At 33.7% G+C, this 20,936-nt stretch overlaps 1 protein-coding gene across 1 annotated transcript in view; it reads left to right on the top strand.

Moving 5' to 3' along the window:
• The window catches only part of LOC127560551 (ATP-binding cassette sub-family A member 10-like), a 109,707-nt gene that overhangs the window by 10,242 nt on the left and 78,529 nt on the right, over positions 1-20,936 (top strand). Inside the window, exons 4-9 of the mRNA XM_051995227.1 lie at positions 2,585-2,749; positions 3,446-3,549; positions 4,772-4,998; positions 9,199-9,337; positions 10,771-10,956; positions 18,717-18,864. Of these exons, the coding sequence (XP_051851187.1) occupies positions 2,585-2,749; positions 3,446-3,549; positions 4,772-4,998; positions 9,199-9,337; positions 10,771-10,956; positions 18,717-18,864 (969 nt within the window). The remainder of the gene's footprint in view (positions 1-2,584; positions 2,750-3,445; positions 3,550-4,771; positions 4,999-9,198; positions 9,338-10,770; positions 10,957-18,716; positions 18,865-20,936) is intronic.

Raw genomic sequence — 20,936 nt, forward strand, 5'->3', positions numbered from 1 at the left:
ATCTCAAAGAAAGGGAACTCTGTCTCTTGGATTGAACAATAATGCCCATCTCCAACATCTAATTAAACAATTATGGAGGCACACAAACCATTTATTCAACTTAACTGGTTTTAATGTCCTGGGTTCCAAACCTAACTTGTTCCACTGGTCTCCCATTATGGTCAGTTCAATTCAACAAATGTTCATGAAATGCTTGTCATGCATAATGGGCACTATGCCAAGGATTAGAAATACAAAGACATAACAATTTTTGCTCTGATGGAAGTTATTTTGTCTTAGGGAAAATAAAATATATGTAATACCAATAATTCCTTATTAGATACTTGTTATGAGCCAAGCATTGTCCTAAGTATAGGGAATATAAAGGAAAGGAAAAAACATCATCTCTGAGCTCAAAAAATCTCACCTTTTCATGGAAAAGACAACCTACAAACCATAAGATATGTAGTATAAACGAGAGATAATTCCAGAGAATTGAGTGAAGGAAGAAGAAGGGACTGAGGAAGGCCTTCTATGGAAAGATGTTAAGATTTGAGTGAAATCTTGAAATAGAAAGGAAAAGGGAGAACTACACATATGAGGAACAATCTGTGAAAAGCTATATAGTCAGGAGATGGAATGTTGTTCAAGACATAACAAGAAGACTAGTGTTGCTGGATTGAAGAGTATGTAGCAATGGTGAGCAGGCAGGAGAGGAAGGAGTAAAATATAACAAGACCAGAAAGATGGGAATGGGTCAGTTTGTGAAAGTCTTTAAAAGACAAATATATTCTGGTGATCCTGGAGGTAAAAGGGAACCATTGGAATTATGGTTGACAATTAAGGGCTGGCACGGTCAGTTCTGTACATTAAGAATATACACAAAATAAAAATTAAAGAGAAAGAGAATACTAATACATGGAAGGGAGTGGGATTAGTGTTTCATAAAGAAGACTATATCAAAAATGAACCTTGGAAGAAGACAAGAATTCTGAAAGGTAAAGGTAATGTAGGATGTATTCCAGGTATAAGGAAGGATAGCGACAAGGGAATAAGTATTTAGAGTAAGCATTTGTAAAGAACTTCTGCTAAACTCATTTGCTCTTTACAATAGCCTCCAGAGGAAGGAACAATTATTATCTCTGTTTGATGAAAAATCTGCTGCAAACAGAGATTAAATGACTTGTCCAGGGTCACAGAATTAGTAAGTATCTGTGGTCAGATTTGAATTCAGGTCCTCCTGACTCCAGTTGGGAGATGATGAAGATGGGAGGCTCTATTCACTGCATCACTTTGCTGCCTCATGGTGAACACTTTGCCCAAATGATTAGACAGGAGATGAAGAACTGATGTCACAGAACAGCTAAAGCATATATTTGCTGGGGGAGAAACACAATAGAATAAAATAAATTTGGAATTTGATAGCCAGATTTTAGAGGGCTTTAAATGCTAGGATTTGGAATTTGTATTTTATCTTGTTGGACTGGGAAGTCACTACAAGTTTTTGAGCAGAAAAGTGATTGGTAGAACTTGTGTTTAGGAAAAATGATTTTGAGTTATATGGGCTATATGGACAGTTTAAAAGGGAGAATCAAATTCCAAATTTCTGGATCCTACATTCAGCCTGCCTGTTTGAAACCTTTTTTTAAAAAAATAGATTAAAATAGACAAATAAAACATTTGAAAAATGTTGGCTTATCCCTGGTCACTGGATCCAATTTAAATACCTATGTCTTCTTGTAGCTTGTATAATGATGATGATAATAATAATAATTAAACATAGCTTTAAGTAGGTAACGTTTTAAGATTTTCAAAGTGCTTTGCAATATCTCATTTTGTCCTCACAAAACTAATTTTGCATATGAGGAAACTTAGGCACATTAAGGTTTACGGATTTGCTTCAGGCTCACACAGCTAGTAAATATCTAAGTCTGGACTGGAGCTCAGATCTTCCTAACTCCACATTCAACATTCTATTCACTGTACCATCTAGATCCCAAGTGTTTGTATGACATATGTCCTTTTGATTCTCAGTGACTCCCAACAGGAATGCCCCTTTCTTCTCCAGAACTATAATTTTCATCAATTTTATGAGTTTGCTGGCTGAAGTCCAAATTCCAGCTGAATAAGTCATTCATATGGTTACATCCTGATTGTGGTATTGAAAACAATTATATTGGATTAAAAGATTCTTAGAAAATAAACAATTTAGTGATTTTAGTACTGGTACTGTGCAAATTTGATATTTTTACAATATGTGGATTGTTGAGAAATGTATTAAGGTGCCTGAAAAATATAGGACTTTTCATGTAATTGTTATTTTAAATGAGTCATACTTTCAATTATTTTGTGCAAAGTTAAATTATATTGGTGTATCTATGTGACCAAAGTTGGTTCATAAGATCAGCCAATTGAATTTTAAATATCTATTTCCTATGTACTCTTACCAGTCCTAGAAAATTAGAGTCTGAACCTCATTTTCAGTTTATTCACTGTTTAACTTATTTTGTTCTAACAAAGAGTTTTACTTAAAGCAATTGGTTACAATGTTGTACCACTGTAGCAAGAATTTTATGTGGTTATTTTTTTTTCTTACAAATGTCAGGAAGAAAAATCATTCCAATGCCAAATCAAGAGGCGATGGATGCAATAATTCCAAAAAATTATTCTGAAATGGTAGGAATCATCTTTATGAATAATTTCTCCTATGAGTTGAAGTTTAATTGGGGATATAGGACACCTATTATGAAGGAACATTTAGACCATTCAGGTAACTTTCTCATTATAAAATCATACTTATCCTTTCTTTGTGACAGCAGATTATGAATTATAAATGAAATGATAGAAACAATCATATTAGCAAGGAAGTATAATATTTATTTCATGCATTAACTCAAATATGATGCCTCTTGTTCTTCCAAAAATAATCTTTACCACAGTGAAATTTAATGAGGAATTGGATGAAAGAGAACTCTTTTTTCCTAAATTCATGTTTTGATTTTTAAATACTATAATTTTTTGCATTTTCTTTTTCATTAGGAACTTAACATATCAACAAATGAGAATCTTCCAATATGCAAAAATAACAGAAAAAGGGATTGAAATTAAAACCATGATGTTTTTAAAGTGTATGTTTAATTTAAAAGTAACAAAAATGACCTGCCTATCTGTCTCCTTTTGTATTCCATTCTGTTCTCTTCTCATTTTTTCTTTCTTTTCTTCTTTTTTTGAGTCATTATCATTATTCATCATCTCCCACCAACCCATGTAACCAAATGTTCTTTTACATATAAGTAATGTATATAATCAATAAAAGGAATTTCTATGCTATTTCTAGTGTTTAACTTAGAGAAAATTTTTCTCTCTGTATCATAGGCTTTGAGATAATTTTTGGATATATATACTTTTGAATCAAAGTAAAAGGACTTTACTCCCTCTAACAACTGTGCCTTTCTTCCTTTTGAAGCTCACTGTTTTGAGATGTTTGGAGAAATCACATGTTCTCTTACAAGCTATTGGGAAAGAGGTTTTGTTGCTTTTCAAGCTGCCATTAACGCTGCTATAATCGAAGTAAGTGCATAATTAAAAGAACTTAATGATTAATGTGTATTAATTAATATCAGAAATGCCAATTTTTTTGGCATGACAACATTAATAAATAATATAAGTTAACTAGTATTATATAGCACCTAATATGTGCTAGGCACCATATGCTAAGTGCTTTACAATTCTTATCCCATTTGATCCTCACAACAACTTTGGGGGATCAGTAATACTATTATCTTCATTTTACAAGTGAGATAATTAATTCTCTTGAAGTCACAGAGCTAGTATGTGATCAAAGTCACATTTGAAATCACATTCCTGACCCTAGATCTAGCACTTTGCATGCTATGCTATCATTTAATGTTCTACTGATAAAGTAGAAGGCTATGCTAATAGGAAGTTTTGGAGTCAGAGGGACTGTTTCCTGATATTAGATTTAGAGTTGGAAAAGACCTAGCCTATTTCATTTTACAGTTAAAGAAACTGAGGCCAAGAGAGGTTAAATGAATTGCTGAAAACCTTCAGTAAATATTTAACAACCAAATTTTTTTTAAAAAGGTCCTTTGCCACACTTTTAAAGTTCAATCTTCGTTACTGACTTTTTCCTCCATCACATTCTTAAATCCAAAGCATCAAACAAGCAATAACTTGAGCTCTGATTTTGTAATATTTGGCTGTTTCTGATACTGAAATTCTCACATTGAAAATGTAACAATTATTCCTGTTTTGAGATGCCTTAAGCTCACTCTTGGACCAGTCACATAGGTAGTAAATAGTGCAGGTGGGATTTGATCTGAGGTCTTCTAACTTCAATACTAATGAGTTTTCCAATGTACCATAGTGCTTCTCATTTTGAGTAGATCAATTACTGCCTTTGTGACATTGGGCAGTATTCCTTATCAGTGAACTGGAGGAGTTGCTGTGATTATCTCTAAAATCTCAGATAGATTTTTTAAAATAGTATTTTATTTTCCCAATTATATGTAAAGATAATTTAAACATTCATTTATATGACATTTTGAGTTCCAAATTTTTTTTCTTCCTATCTTCCCAAAACTAAGTAATTTATTTCAGGTTATATATGCATGTATATCTATTATCCTATGATATACACGAATGACCTGATATTTAAAGAATTTAGCATACATGTGACTACTAAAGATAAAAAGAATTAAAAGGTTATGCAATTTCTTGATATCTACTACTGCTCAGTATAACAATTATTTGTGTTAACATTCAAATTTAGATTGCTACAAATCATTCGGTGATGGATATGCTCATGGCAGTATCTGGTATAAATATGAAGACTTTACCCTTTATTGCCCAAGGAGGATTCCTAAATGAGATCTTCATTTTCTTCTGCATAATTTCTTTTTCACCCTTGATATATTTTGCATCACTCAATATTACAAGAGACAGAAAAAACATTAAAGAATGGATGACAATGATGGGTCTCCAAAGTTCAGCATTTTGGTAAATCAATCAATTTATTTATGAATGGAACAAATGAATGAAGTATGGGGAGTTGGATATTTACAAAATCAGATTTTTTTTGTCTAATGAGGCAATATATATATTTATTATCCACCTACTGTATGTTAGGCACTGTGCTAAGTCCTGGGGAAGGAAAGAAAACTAAAAGACGATCTCTGCTCTCAAGGAGCTCATAGTCTAATGGGAAAGACAATTTGAAAATAGCTATATACAGATAGAGCTATATATAGAAAAAATTGGAAATCACCAACAGAGGGAAGGAAGAATTAATTGAGATTGAGAAAAGCTTCCTGTAGAAGGTGGGATTATGTGGGAATACAAAATACTGTTATAATATTGTTGTTTATCATATTAAATTAAATTTTATGTTAAATTATTGATATAATAGAATGTCATTAATGTAAACTTGCTCTATTTGCTACCTTTTCATATGTATTTACCATTGCATTAGATGGCTCTCAGAAATGTTTTTTTGTTTTGGAGACAAGAAATAATATAATTTTTCTCTGCTTTTATTTGAGATAAAAAAATAATGTAATGCTTATTTCATAGTTTTAGGAAACATGGGAAGGGCAAGTTCATATTAAAATGACAGACTAGGAAACTAAATGCTATCTCAGAAGGAAAGGCCATTGGAGGCAAGGGCTGTCATGCATCACTTTTAATTGTCCCTTCTCCGGTACTCTCCCATTGTCCTGATTTATATCTTGGCACTGGACTTTGATGATTTTGGAGGGGAGATTGAGACTAATTAATGACTGCACTGCTCTATCTCACTTAAATCCAATTCACTTGCAAATAAAGACATTACCTGCCTTATGGCATTGGTCCTCTTTGAAAACAAAGAATAAACAACAATTCAGTACCTTCCAATATATTATAATAGCATAAGAAAACATAAGTTCATAAAAGCAAGTGGGTAGGAAGGCAGGCAGGCAACAAGCATTTGTTCAGCCCTTATTCTGTGCATTAAGTGTTGTCAAGGCAACAGATTCAGTTATTCCTTGTCAGAGAAACCCAAGGAATAATTGAATTCAGTTTCCAGGATCACCTGTTTAGAGCTGGAAGGAACTTCAGATGTCACTGAATTTAACAACTTGGTTTTATAGATGAGGAACATGAGGCCCAGAGAAATTAAAACATTTGTCCAGAATCATACAGAGAATAAGTGGCAGATCCAAGGATTTGAACTCAGGTTTTCTAATTCCACATCCAGTGCTGTCTTCAATAGGTGAGGATGGAATGTTTAGGTGACTAAGGCAGGATCTGAATTTAGGTCTTCCTTGCTTTAAGTCCAGTGCTCCTTCTGCTATCTTTAGTTTCACCTCTTCAATTTTACAGAGGAGAAAACTGAGACTGAGAGTGGGTAAATATCTATGTTCAACAACACATAGGAAACAAATTACAGAAGAAGCGTTTGAATTCAGGCTTGACTCCAAACCAGTGTTCATTCCATTGTTACCTCTAAAAAGATAGTGGCAAGACATTATGTATTATAGTACTGAAATATTTTTCATAAAATACGTTATTGGATCAGATTAAGCACATATAATAGCTCCAGTTCTCACTGGTTCCCATCTTTACATTTCCTCTTATGGAAGTTTTTCTATCTTCCCAGGGTTTCCTCCAGGGAGATTTACAACCTATAAGTTTTTCTTTTTGTTTCCAGAAAAAATAGCTCTCTAGAGAGAGGCTTCATTGATCTGTGTCTGTGGGAAAGAGTCAGGACCACACTGTGGCCTAGTGAAATCACAAAGGGAATGATTCCCTGCTGATATCTGGCTCTGAGCTCTGCTAGTTCAAAGAATGTTCAAAGGTCTATGTAAGACTTTTCTTCTTCTCATGAAGGAAGATTATTACCACAGAAAAGAGTTAGCCTATGACAGAGATTTTTGGCATACAGGAAATTGCCAGATTAGCAAAAAATCATATGTACCATGGCAGACCATCACTTTCTCTGCAATCTATAGTCTTGGAGAGTTGCTTGGAGTTAAATAACTTCTCCAAGGTCACACAGCCAATATGCCTGAGAGGTAGCCCCTGAATTCATTTTTTATTGACTCTGTGTCCCTCTTTCTATTCACTAAGAAACAATGCTTCTCAGATCTTTTTGTATGCATAAGTAAGTATTCAGAAGAGGTATCTGATTTTTACAACAAATTGAGAATGTGTTCCTATTGGAATGGGATTATGAAAAACACCTCATCATGCTAAAATGGCATACATTGATGCTTCAAGGAGCTAAGATCATCTGTCTAAAATGCTCTTCTGTAGTCACACTCTGCCAAATATATTATGCACCATTTTGAGACATTTGAATAAGGATATAGAAAGACTACTGAAAGATCTGGATAGTTAACTGGCAAGCTCACCAGTTACTTGGGATTTTGTTTAACTATGTTGCTGTGCGACCTTAGCCAGATTTTAGACCTCAAATTTCTTGACTGTATCACAAGAATGTCTATCAATTTGACTAGTTAGTGCCAATAGAGCTAAACAAAACAGAAACAGATTTTTATTAAACTTAGAATGTGGCGTGTCTCACCAGCAGTTGATGGGAAAGGTGTCATTCACAATTTAGCAAGCAATATCTACACATTATGTAAACAAAGATTTAGCAAGCGATATCTGAACATTATATAAAAAAGAAAAGAAAGACAGTTATTGACTAAAATGCAGGTTACTAACACAAAGAAATACAGTATATTTCTTAAAGGAAACATATCTTTTGCTATAGGAATTATTTTCTCAGGATAGCTAATTATACTAAATCCAAGAGAACTATTAGATCAGACAGGGGAGAAGGACATTCTCAGGTCTGTGGAATCCTCTACCTTTATCAGTTATCTTTTTATTCAAATATGGGAAGAAAAGGAGACCCTGAAAAATATGAGATACCACATCTCTTTTTGCAGTTTATGAGGGATCATATACAACAAAATAGTTAACAGAGCAAAATGAAGTCAGTTATTTTTCTAGAAATTCATTTTTGACAACTGTAAAATGAGATTAGAACTTCTTAATCTTTTTTTTTTTTAAGTCTTGGACCACTTTGGCAATCTGGCAAATCTTATATAAATCACTTTTCAGACTTTTTTTCTTTTAAGTATTTTATTCTTCCACATATATGTAAACATAGTTTTTAACATTCAATTTTATAAAATCTTGTGTTTCAAATTTTTCTCCCTTTCCTCCTTCCCAATATCCTTCCCAAGACAACAAGCAATCTGATATAGATTAAACATGTGCAATTCTTCTAAACATGTTTCTATATTAGTCATGCTGCGCAAGAAAAAATCAGATCAAAAGGAAAAAAAACATAAGAAAGGGGGAAAACCCAAAAAAACAGTAACAATAAGATGAAAATGCTTTGATCCACATTCACTCTCCATAGTTCTCTCTCTGGATAGGAATGGTACTCTCCATTACATGTCTATTGGAATTGCCTTGAATCACCTCATTGTTGAAAAGCGCTAAATCCAACACAATTGATCGTTACATAATCTTGTTGCTATCTACAGTGTTCTCTTGGTTCTGCTCACATCACTTAGCATCAATTCTGCATCAGACTAACTTTGTTTAAAACAAAATTAAAATGTAGATTTATGAAAGAAGCCATATATGTTGAAATGCAGTTCTCAAAATATTTTTAGAATAAGAATCCAGATTAAGAACTCCTAAATTAGATGATGTCTATCTAATGTCTATTCCTGCTCTAAATTGATGATCCTAATCTTCTTTCCAGGTTTAAGATCCTATGATTCTATAAAAAGTAAATTATGAAAGAATGGAAAATAGGACTTTTTAGTATAAATTAAAAATTGAATTGGTGAATGTCATCAGAAGAGAAAGTTGGTGTGTTCTTTCATAGTCTCAAATGAACAGTGTATGAATAGTTTGTACAAGAAAACAGGAGGTATCCATATCCACAGAAGAATTAACAAAGCAGGCTTAAGTCAAAAGAGTAGAGCTTCTGGCTAATCACGAGAAAAAAATGTTTCTATTCTTAAGAGAGATTGTGGAGTTTGTTTCTGGAAATTTTCAAGAGAAAAAATATTTATTTGTACTTCAGAATAAGTAGAATTATTTAATGGAAAGAAGGGGACTATGATAAAGATCTATAATTCTATGTTTTACTGGCAAATGGAATTTTGGAATAATACAATGTCTTTGCTTTAGGCTTTCCTGGGGATTGTTATATGCCGGCTACATCTTTATTATGGCCACATTTCTGGCACTTGTGACATCTACTCATCTTGTTGTCATGACTGGATACTTTGTATTATTCATCCTTTTTCTTCTGTATGGTTTGTCTGTGGTAAGTTGCTGAACTACTTTTGTAAGTTACTTTTCCTACTTCAGAGTCAACTATTTGAGTGAATAATAACATCAACTTAGGCTGTTAATGGGGTCTCTTCTTTTTTTCTCTCCTTGACATGATTGTTATCAGGGAAATGATGCGTCAGTTTCAGATATGAGCTGTTTCTGTCCTCTGTCCATTATTAGCTTTTCCCACATTATTTTAAAAATATAGTAACAAAGATTATTTCTGACATATTATTTAGGACTTGGTATCAATGTATTCCATTTTATTAGATTGCCTTAAAAACATGTTGACTTTTTTCTATATTATCATTCTAATAATGAAACATATTATACTTGTGGGTTAAATTAATTAGCATTTTTGCACAAAAGGACTCAATAAATTATTGCTTAGTGCATAGATAGCTGGATTCAGAGCTACAAAGACTTCAAATGAGAATGATTCCATAGTTGTAATGTATCTTTATTGCAATAAAGAGAAGCCATCAATATGTAGGGAAAGGGCTCAAGTATAGTGAGGCATACTTGTGGCAGCTTGTTACTTTGTGGCTCAAAGGGAGATAGAATAGATATTTTTAACCTCTTCTCCCCCACCTTTTTGCAAGAGAAACTTTAATTCTTGCTAGGAAGGAAAAGTAGGAATTTGGGGTCAGAAGGCACAATTCTGTTCTCAGAGAGTGAGGATGTTGGACTAGGATTAAATCTTCTGCTATCTAGGATGTTACTATCTTGAAGTTATGGTCAGGTTCCATATAACCTCTGATTGTTTTGTCATTTTTGGGAAAAGGAAGACTACAAGCACTATATCCAAGGTTGGACATCTTTCCCATCAAAAATTACTATCTCACCAATGAAAACACATAGTAAAGAAAGACATATATCCCAATTATAGCAAAACAAGAATCAGAGAAGGTATATGTAGGAAAAGTATACAGACAACAGAGAATTAAGGAACTCTCTCATTAGGACAAAATAACTCGATTTAATTCGGAAAGAGGGTTCTGAATCTCTTACAAGGTGAAACTCCCTATTTTAGAATGACAAGCTGAATATAGGGACAGATGGAGACTGCCTCCTCCTCTTCCTAGAGATAGGTTTCTTAAAGTATTTTTTTATCAGCAACTTCTTCCATATCATCTCCTATCTCAAAACTGAAAAACAGAAGCACCTGAACTAACTTGAACTGAAGCTTGAAGAGTCAGTCTCCTAAGGGACTGCCCAAGAACTGGAAGCTCTTTTGCCTTTCTTGCCAGCTCTTCTCTGCTCCTGACTCAGGGAAAGGCATTTAACTACACCAATAAGGAGAAAGTCTCATACCAATGGACCTGGGGACAGGGGCTACATGTTAATTTTGTAATATAAAGATCCTTATTATATTGTACCCACTCTATTGCTATCCAATTGTCAAATAAAGTTATTCTCTTTCAGGTAGCTTTAGCTTTCCTTCTCTGTGTATTGATAAAGAAACCTCTGCTAACTGGACTTATTGCTTTCCTCCTTACTGTGTTTTGGGGATGTTTGGCATTTGCTACATTGTACAAGCAACTTCCTGCCTCTTTGGAATGGATTTTATGTCTCCTCAGCCCCTTCGCCTTTAGTGCTGGAATGGTGCGGGTAAGTCTAATCTGAGCTGTGAGACATCTTTATACTAAAGGTCTATACCAGTAGCTCACAGACTATTTTGCTTATGGCATTGTATTCTTTGCTATAGAAATAAGGCATGTAAAATGGTTAAATTGACAACATTAAGGGAGAGCCAAGAGAATTGCATATATGCAGTTTCTCTTTAATAAAAAAAAGTATTTTTGTTGAGTTCTTTAGGAGTTCAAGGTCTGATGTTTTGAGGTTAATGCATATGTACAAAAGGCAAGGGGTGTGTGTGTGTGTGTGTGTGTGTGTGTGTGTGTGTGTGATACTATACTTACCATACTATGCATTCTGACTAAATAAAATTTAGATTAAGCAAGAATTATTTAAAATTTTCCTTTTACCCAAAACTCATAGCACCCTTATATACTGTGGGACCCCATTTGAGAATCACTGGTTTTTGAAGAACAGTGGTCTATAACGTGCTTTATATGTGCATTCTTGATACAAGTGTTTTATTAAGGGGAGGTTGTAGTATAATAGGGCCTTTGTAATAGAGGTAGCCTATGATGGTTTGTGTACTGTGCAATGAGCATAGCCATCCTATCAGAAACTTTGTTTTCTATATATATCCTAAATAGTTGAAACTGATGATTAATAAGCTTTTATTAAGAATCTACTATGGGCCAGCTTACTGATCTAAGTGTTTTACAAATATTCTATTTGACCCTCACAACAACTTTAAGAGGTGAGTGCTATTATCATCCCCATTTTACAGCTGAAACAGCTGAGGCAGATAGGTGAAATGATTAGGTCAAATTGAAACTCGTTTTCTTGACTCCAATACATTTCACTTTCTAATGGTCAGTCTCAGAGTTAGATGAGAAGTGCTAATGCAGGATCAAAAGATACTCTTAGTAATAAATACAACCATCTCTGTCTTGTTTCCTGGCCTCTGCTAGTCTAGACAGCTTGGCTATCATTTGACTGTCAATATTTAACCAGTTGAGAGAGGTGTGTTGTGTTGTTTGGTCGCCAGATTTCTATGAGTAGTCTACTCTTCACAACTCCACCCCTCCATAACCATCCTCACCACTTCTCTTTTGGCCAGAAAGGACTAGTGTAACCTTCAGTTACATGCAAATCTATTTACATATTTATAATATATCCCTAAAATTCTGTTTCTCTTTTTGTCTCTGTTTCTGTCTTCTATGTCTGTATCTTTGTGTCTCTGTTTCTGTCTTCTATGTCTGTGTCTTTGTGTCTCTGTTTCTGTTACTCTGTTCCTTTTTCTCTTTTTCTCTTTCTGTCTCTCTGTTTCTATCTGTCTCTTTGTCTCTCTGTTTCTTTCTGCCTCTCTGTTTCCTCTCTTTGTCTCTGATTCTGTGTCTATCTGTCTCTGTCTGCCTGTGTCTCTCTTTCACACACACATAAAAATAAAAGAGTTTTTAAAAAATAAATATTTCCTAATACTTTGAAGCATCATCCTTGCCTTCCTCAGGCTTGAGTTTAACAGTTGCTGCTTTTTTTAAGTTTTTTTTTTAAATTTTAAATTCAGTTATTTTATTTTTAATAGTATTTTATTTTCCCAAATATTTGCAAAGATAATTTTCAACATTCATTTTTGCAAAACCTTGTATTCCAAATTTTTTTTCTCCCTCTTTCAGCTATTTGATTTTTTTAGTCACACAAAAGAAACTCAAGCAACAAAAAGACAAAACTTCAAATAGCAGGAGGCAATGTTGTTGCAGCTTTGATTAATTTTTCCTTTTTCCCCCTCTACTCCTTCTCCCAGCTGGTCTGAGGAGATTGGAAAGGAAATGGATTGAGAAAGTTTACAAAAAACCAAAAAACAAAGCAAAATAAAAAAAACAACCCAGCAGGAGTTTGCATAGCAATGTTCTGAGCTAACCAAGGGAGAAAGAAACTCTGGCCTGGAATTCTGTTTTCATCATGGCAGCAATGCTATTGATGGTGTCCTGGGTAGCCCTCAGTTTGCTCTGCCAGGTATAGTGCATCTGCTCCAGATGTTGTCCACCTCTATGTACTCAGATTCTCTATTCCTCTACTTCCTTCAGTTTATAGCAAGTACATCAATAGTCTCACAAAGTGATCTCATTTCCGTTCCTGCTCTGCTTTTCCTTGCTTACAATCCCTGGGATAATGCACCTCTGTCTTACTCTTTGCCCCATGGTAGGAAAAACACAGGAATCTGGTGGCAGGTTTCTCTTATTTAAAAAAAAAATAAGACCATGAAAAGTCTGTGTGTAAGTCTCTCTAAGAGCAAAGGATCTAGAAACCTGGAAAATTTAGAAATGTATACCTCCCCTACACATTTCCCACACTTATGTTTCAATGTTCCTTTTACTATAACCCTCCTGAGAGGTCTTAGAAAGCTTGGTTATATTTTGAATTTCTAAGGGATGATGCTGTGCCATTTGTGAGGGGCTGTCATAGTGAGGATATGGGCAAAAAATATGAACAAGCAGAGCCATCAGGAGGCAGAGTAAGGGATCCTTAGTTATGGAAGTCACCAGAACCAAACCATAGAATTAATTAACAATTAGTCTATGGATAAAACTGTGAGGAGGTGAGGAGAAGAGTAGTTAAAATATTATGTTGTTTCCTCCAGTTTTCAAGTGCATAAAGGGAAGCTTCTTTCCAAACTTTCTCTAGAAATGAGGGAATTGGAAGTGCAATCATTTAGTGTTTTTTGATAATTTGCCTAATGATTTTTTTTGTTCCAATTAAATGCTTTTGTAACCCCTTCCCTCCATTTCCATGACTCCCCCAATTACCCTGTAAGTTTCTTCCCTCTCTGATCCTCTTCTTCTGAATGTAGTGTCAGCAGCCTAAGGCATTTATAACCTAAATTAATTGCTATCCACAGGAACTGCTTGAGCACTTTTGGGAAAATTCCACCCTTACTACTTTTTCCTGAGATCACTTTCTGGCTGTGGCACACACACCTCAGAGAGTGGGCTTTGGGATTTGGGCACAATGGCCAGAGAGTAAGAGACCTGACTGTTCCCTTTTTACTTGGAGTAGGTCAGTGAATTAATCAAGATGAAAAGGCATAGATAGATTGTGGACTGGTTCCCAGATATTTTATATCTTCTCTTTATCCTCACTTCCAACATGACTATCTCTACACTCTATTTTACTGTTGAAGACACCATCTTCATTCAAGTTACTCAAACTACTTTGGTATCACTACTATGTTAATCATTACAACCTTGGTGTTAATTTGACCCTCATATATGCAATCAGGTGCTAGATTTTGATTTTTTTACCTTCACAACATCTCTTGAGTCCAAATTCTTCTCTCTGCTCATATACTATATCTTACTTCAGAATCTCTTCATCTGCTACATGTATTTTTACAATAGCTTCCTAATTAGTCTTTATGCTTGGAATCTGTGTCTACTTTAAATCACCTTTCAAAGAACTGCTAAAGGGGTTTTCCTAAAGCTCAAATTTGATCATTTTACCTCTATACTTAATGAAATCCAGTTCCCTTTTGACTTGGGATAAAATGTTATTTCATCATTATCTCATTCTTTTAAAATATCTATTTTGTGTATAAGTTTAAAGTGTATATTTATACTCCAGCAGTATGTGTATATGTGATTTATTTTATTGAATATTTTATTTTTCCCCAGTTACATGTGAAAATAATTTTTTTACATTCATTTAAAAACTTGAATTCCAAATTCTCTCTCTTTCTCCCTCCCCATGATCCCTCATTGAAAAGGTAAGCAATTCAAGTTAAATGAGCATAGTCGTGCAAAATATTTCCATATTAGTTATCTTGTGAAAGAAAATTCAGATTAAAAAAACCTTAAGACAAATAAAGAAAGGAAAAAAGTATACTTCAATCTGTATTGACGCCATTATCATTTGTTCTTTTTCTGAGAATGGATAGCATTTTTCATCAAAAGTTCTTCAGAGTTGCTGTGGATCATTATATTCCTAAGAATAGTTACATAACTCACAGCTGGTCATCTCACAATATTGCTATTACTTTGTATACCATACATTACTCTTTGTATCAGCTCATGTAAATCTTTAAAGATTTTTCTGAGAGCCAGCTCATATAAATCTTTAAAGGTTTTTCTGAGAGCATCCTGCTCATCATTCTTATAGCACAAAATAATCTATCATCACTACATACCACAATTTGTTCAGCCATTTCTCAAGTGATAGACATCCCCTTAATTTCCACTTCTTTACCACCAGAAAAGAGCCCCTATAAATATTTTTGTACATATACATTCTTTTCCTTTTTAAAAAAATTTTGAAGAGGAGATACAGCTCTAGTAGTGCTATTGCTAAGTCAGTGGGTAGTCCTTTGAGCATAGTTCCAAATTGCTCTATAGAATGGTTGAATCAATTCACAACCCCTTTAACAGTGCATTAATGTCTCTTTCTGGAAATCCCCTCCAACATTTGTTATTTTCTTTTTCTTTCCTATTAGCCAATTTGCTAGATATGAAATAGAACCTCAGAATTATTTTAAATTGCATTTCTCCAATCAATAGAGCTTTTTTCATGTGACTATAGATAGCTTTGATTATTTCATCGAAAACTATTCATATCTTTTGAGCATTTATCAATTGGGTAATGGGCTCTTATTTTAAAATTTTGACTCATTTCTCTTTATAGGACAAAGAAAGCCTTTATCAGAAAAACTTGATTCAAATTTTTTTTCACAGTTACTATTGCTAACTGTATTTTCCTCTATCCTATTCCTCCTCACCCTGTTTATTCTATTTTCTTCTTTCACTTTGTCTCTCCTCAAAGTGTTTTGCTTTTGACTACTGCTTTCCTCAATCTGCCCTCCCCTCTATCATCCTCATCCTTTTTTCTTATTCCTTTCCCCTACTGCATTTCCTGGAATTTAAATAGATGTATGTTATTCCCTTTTTGAGTCAATTCTAATGAGAATAAGGTTCACATACTTCCTCTTACTTCCATCTTTCCCCTCCATTGTAAAAGCTTTTTCTTGCCTCTTTTATAGGCTAATTTACCCCATTTTACCTCTTCTTTTCCCTTTCTCCCAGTATCTTCCTCTTTCACCCCTTAATTTTAGTTATTATTCAATTCCAACTCACACATGCTTTTATATATTCCTTCTAACTGCCTTTCTAATTCTTATGAGTTGAAAGTATGATCTTTCCATATAGGAATGTAAACAGTTCAAATTTATTTAATTCCTTATGATTTCCCTTTGCTGTTTATTTTTTTATAGTTCTCTTAAGTTTTGTATTTGAAAGCCAAATTTTGTAATCAGCTCTAGTCTTTTCATCAAGAATACTTGGAAATCCATTATTTCATTGAATATCCATTTTCCCCTCAAGGATTATACTGAGTTTTCCTGGGTGGGTGATACTTGGTAATAATCTTAGCTCTTTGTACCCCAGAATATCATATTCCAACTCCTTTGGTCCTTTAATATAGAAGTGACTAAATATTGTATTATCTTGACTATGGCTCCATGCCACTTGAACTGCTTTTTTTCTGGGTGCTTATAATATTCTCCCCTTGATGTGGAAGCTCTGGAATTTGGCTATACTATTCCTGGGATTTTTCATTTTTGTATCTCTTGCAGGAAATGATAGGTGAATTTTTTTTTCATTTCTATTTTATCTTCTGGTTCTTAGAATGTCAGGGCAGATTTACTTGATAAATTTCTTGAAAGATGATGTCTAGGCTCTTCCTGGCTTTCAGATAGTCCAATAGTTTTAAAATTGTCTTTCTTGGATCCATTTTTCAAGTCATATTGTCTTCTATTTTTCCATTCTTTTGTTTTTGTTCAATTTGTTCTTCACTTTTCATAGGGTCCCATTGCTCAATTCTAATTTTTAAGGAATTATTTTCTTCAGTGAGCTTTTGTATCTCCTTTTCCATTCAACTAATTCTACTTTTAAGGAGTATTTTTTTTCAGCATGTTTTTATGCCTCTTTTTCCATTTACCTAATTCTGTTTCTTGGATAATTCTTCTCATTGACTTTTTGTACTTCTTTTATCATTTGGCCGAGTCTGTTTTTAAGGTGTTCTTTTCTACAATATTTTTTGTGTCTTCTTTACCAAGCTGTTCACTGTTTTTCATTATTTTCTTGCATTATTTTCAAATGAAAATTTTTTCCAAATTTTTTTTCTAATTTTTATTCTGCCTTTCTTATTTGATTTTCAAATACTTTTTGAACTCTTACAATGACTTAAAACCAAATCATATTTTTCTTGGAGGCTTTGGATGGAGGACCTTTAACTATGCTATCTTCTTCTAAATGTATGTTTTGATCTTCCTTGTCACCATAATAACTTTCTACAGTCAGATTTTTTTTCTTCTGCTGTTTGCTCACTTTTCCAATCTATTTCCTCACTTTTTAACTCTTTTTGTTAAAATTAGGGCTCTGCATCCAGGGTGGAGGGTGCACTGTTCCAAGCTTTAGGAGGTTTGTTCAGCTGTTTTCAGAGATACTTCTAGGGACTATAAGTTTTCAGTTCTTCCAAGGTGTATGATCTAAAGAGAGGTGTGTTTACTACTCTCCTCACCTGTGTATTGGTGTATGAATGACCATAAGTACTCTTTTCTGACCTGTAATTAGGAAGATGATTCTTGTTCCACTGTGGCCACAAGTTTTAGTGTACTGGTACTCTTCCTCACCCTGGGATTGTCATCCAGGACTGTGACCTGGATCCAAGTGTGGGCAAACCAACGGAGAGTCCTGCCTCAATTCCAACAAAAAAATTCCCTGTAATTTCCTTCTGACTAGTTTGAGTCTTTTACCATCTGTGAACTGAGAAGTGCAGAAGTAACTATTGTTGCTGAATCAATGACTTCCAAAGCCTGTTCCTGGTTTTCTGGGAATAGATTTGTGCTGGTGCCACCTGAGCTGAACTGTACTCCACCCTCACCTAGGTACAACAAACATTTCCTGCTAAACTTGTAAGTTTGGTTGGAAAGTTATTTCACCCTGTTCTTTGGTGAGTTCTGCTGCTTCAGAAATTGTTTTATAACATTATTTAAAGGAGTTTTAGAGTGGCTTTGGAGAGAGCTCAGGTAAGTTGTTACTCTTTTCCCACCATCATGGTTCTGCCTTATATGTGATTTACATATATATATATATATATAATCACACACATATAAAGATGATATACATATATATGTAAATACACATACTCATACATGCACATATATGCAAATATTTGTGTATATATGTAATAAATATTGGGTATGCACACTCAAAATTTTTATTTTGCTGATAGGGTGTATGAACAAAAACATATGAAATCTACTGACATAGGGGTCCTTAGTTTCAAAATGGAGTAGGAACTAAAAATATAATAATCAAGGTTCACTTATTTTAAAAAGACTCCATGTTGTCCCCAGGAATTTGTGAACACTACAGAGTGGTGGAAAATGAGCTACAATCATAGATACATTTATGATGTTTCAAATTAAAACCCAATTGCATCATCAAAATTAAACTTGATAAATGTACAAAATAAATGATTCTTTGCATTTATCACTGCAATTATCACTGGAAAAGTCAACAATGAACTTTTAGTTCAATCTTGTTAGGGGTTTTTATTTTCTCTTATGTCATTTTCTTCTTTTGTAATACTGAATCTCTGTGAATTAGGATTGCTAATGATTACATTGGAAAATAATTAAACTTTATTTAAACCGTGATCATAAAATCAAATTATAATTCATATTGCTGACAACTTTAATTCTGTTCTACTCTTTTAATTTTTTTATTTATTTGTTTTGTTTTCAGATTATCCTCCTCGATTATGATTTAAGAGGTGTTACCTTTCCTGATCCTTCAGGAGACTCATATCTAATCCTAGCAACATTTTCCATATTGTTTTTTGATGTTCTTTTTTATTTGGCATTGACATTGTATTTTGACAAAATCTTGCCTAGTAAGTATGAGTGTGTTTACAATTAAATTCAAATTAATTCCAAATATTCAGAGCTATTTTTCCAATGTAATGAGATATTATCACTGATAGAATGATTTCTTGATTTATAGCAGAGTGGATTACCTTGAGGACATTTCAAAATTTTTAAAATTATTCCAAATGTCTCCTTGAAACATACCCCCATCTTTTTAACATCAGTATTCTATTGGTCATGTTGTAACAATAATAAGGAAAAAAACAACAGTAGCTAACAGTTTTACAATGCTTACTATATGTTAGTCACTATGCTATAATTATTTCTTTATAATTATCTCATCTGATAATTATTATATTTCAATTAATAAATAATAAAAACAACATATATGAATAAATATGCTTTATAAATATATAATTTAAATAATCATTATATTTTAAAAATTAATATAACAATACTGGTAGATAGATAATATTATTATCTCCATTTTACAGATGAAGAAGCTGAGGCAAATAAAGATTAAGTAACTTGACAAGGTTCAAATAGCTAGTAAGGTTAGATTTGAACTTCGGTTTTCCTAACTCCAAACCCAGCACTCTATCCACTCACTAACTTTATCCCTAGCTGTTCAGTGTTTGTATGGCAGAAAGTCATGGAGTTCTTTAGTCTCTGTAGAATGGAAAATGGACAGTACTTAGTTAACTAGTCTAATGGTTCAAGTGCCAGGTCTAAAGTCAGAAAGACTCATCTTCCTGAGTTCAAATTCAGCCCCAGAAATTTATTGACTGTGTGATTCTGGGCAAGTCATTTAACCCATTTGTCTCAGTTGCTTATCTGTGAAATGATCTGGAGAATAAAATCATTCAAGTATCTTTGCCATGACCCACAAAATCACATGAAGAGTTGGACACAATTGAAAAATAGCAGAAATAATTTAAAGGGCAATAAAGGAGTTCACAGTGGGTGTAAACAGGGCATGAGACATCACAAACCAATTACACAGGAAAAATAGAGTAAAAGATCTTATTAAATGGTTGTATAGACAAAAACTAAAATGGAATGATTTTATGATGAGAGTGAGGGATAACTGTTGGACAACCTGTACCTTAACTTCCCAACCTCCCATCTTTTCCCCCCTAAAACTGTAAGCAATTTGATATATCAGTCATGTTGTGAAAGAAGAAACAAACCAAAAGAAAAAAATGATGGAAAAAATAAAGCTAAAAATAATATTCTTTGATCTGCATTCAGACTCCATCAGTTTTTCTCTGGATATGGATGGCATTTTCCATCATGCATCCTTTGGGATTGTCTTGGATCAAATCTCTCTTCTCTCTTAAATTTATTCTTCCTCCAAATTTTCCAATTTCATTTGAAGTTAACTTTTCTTCTTGGGTAATTGTGAAAGGTGTTCAGTTTGTTTCCCTTCATCCAATTTCTCTCCTCATTAATCAGTCCTCTATATGGTTACTATATTAATATTTTTAAAACAAAAGTTTGATGACATCACTCCCTTGTTCAGGAAGCTCCCTATATTCTCTCTCATTAAGTAAAAACTCTTTTTGTCATTTAAAGCCCTTTGCCATTGAGTTACAATCTATCTTACAAAAAGATTCATATTACTGCCTATTAATCACTCTCTGTTTCAACCAGTCTCTTACTTGTTATTCCTCATTCATGACATTTAACCTATTACTTTGCTTGGGCTCACTCCCACATATAGAATTTCCTCTGTCCTCACTTCCATTTCTTCTAATCTTTAGCTTTTTTCAAGATTTGGTTGAAGTCCTTTTTCCTAGGAGAAGCATTTTGTGATTCTTTTTTGAGGATCTGAAAATCTTAAAGAGAAAGAAATTCTTAATGTTTAATATACAGTTCTTGGGTCAGCAAGATGGTGCAGTGGATAAAACATCAGCTCTGCAGTCAGGAGGACCTGAGTTCAAATCTGGCCTCAGACTCTTAACACTTCCTAGCTATGTGACCCTAGGCAAGTCATTTAATCCCAATTGCCTTGCCAAAAAACCCCCAAAACACTAATAAATCCCAGACAAAACCAATGTTTAATACGCATTCCTTTTGGGTCAATTCAATTCTACTT

The sequence above is a fragment of the Antechinus flavipes genome, chromosome 4, assembly GCF_016432865.1.
Source record: "Antechinus flavipes isolate AdamAnt ecotype Samford, QLD, Australia chromosome 4, AdamAnt_v2, whole genome shotgun sequence".
NCBI lineage: Eukaryota > Metazoa > Chordata > Mammalia > Dasyuromorphia > Dasyuridae > Antechinus > Antechinus flavipes.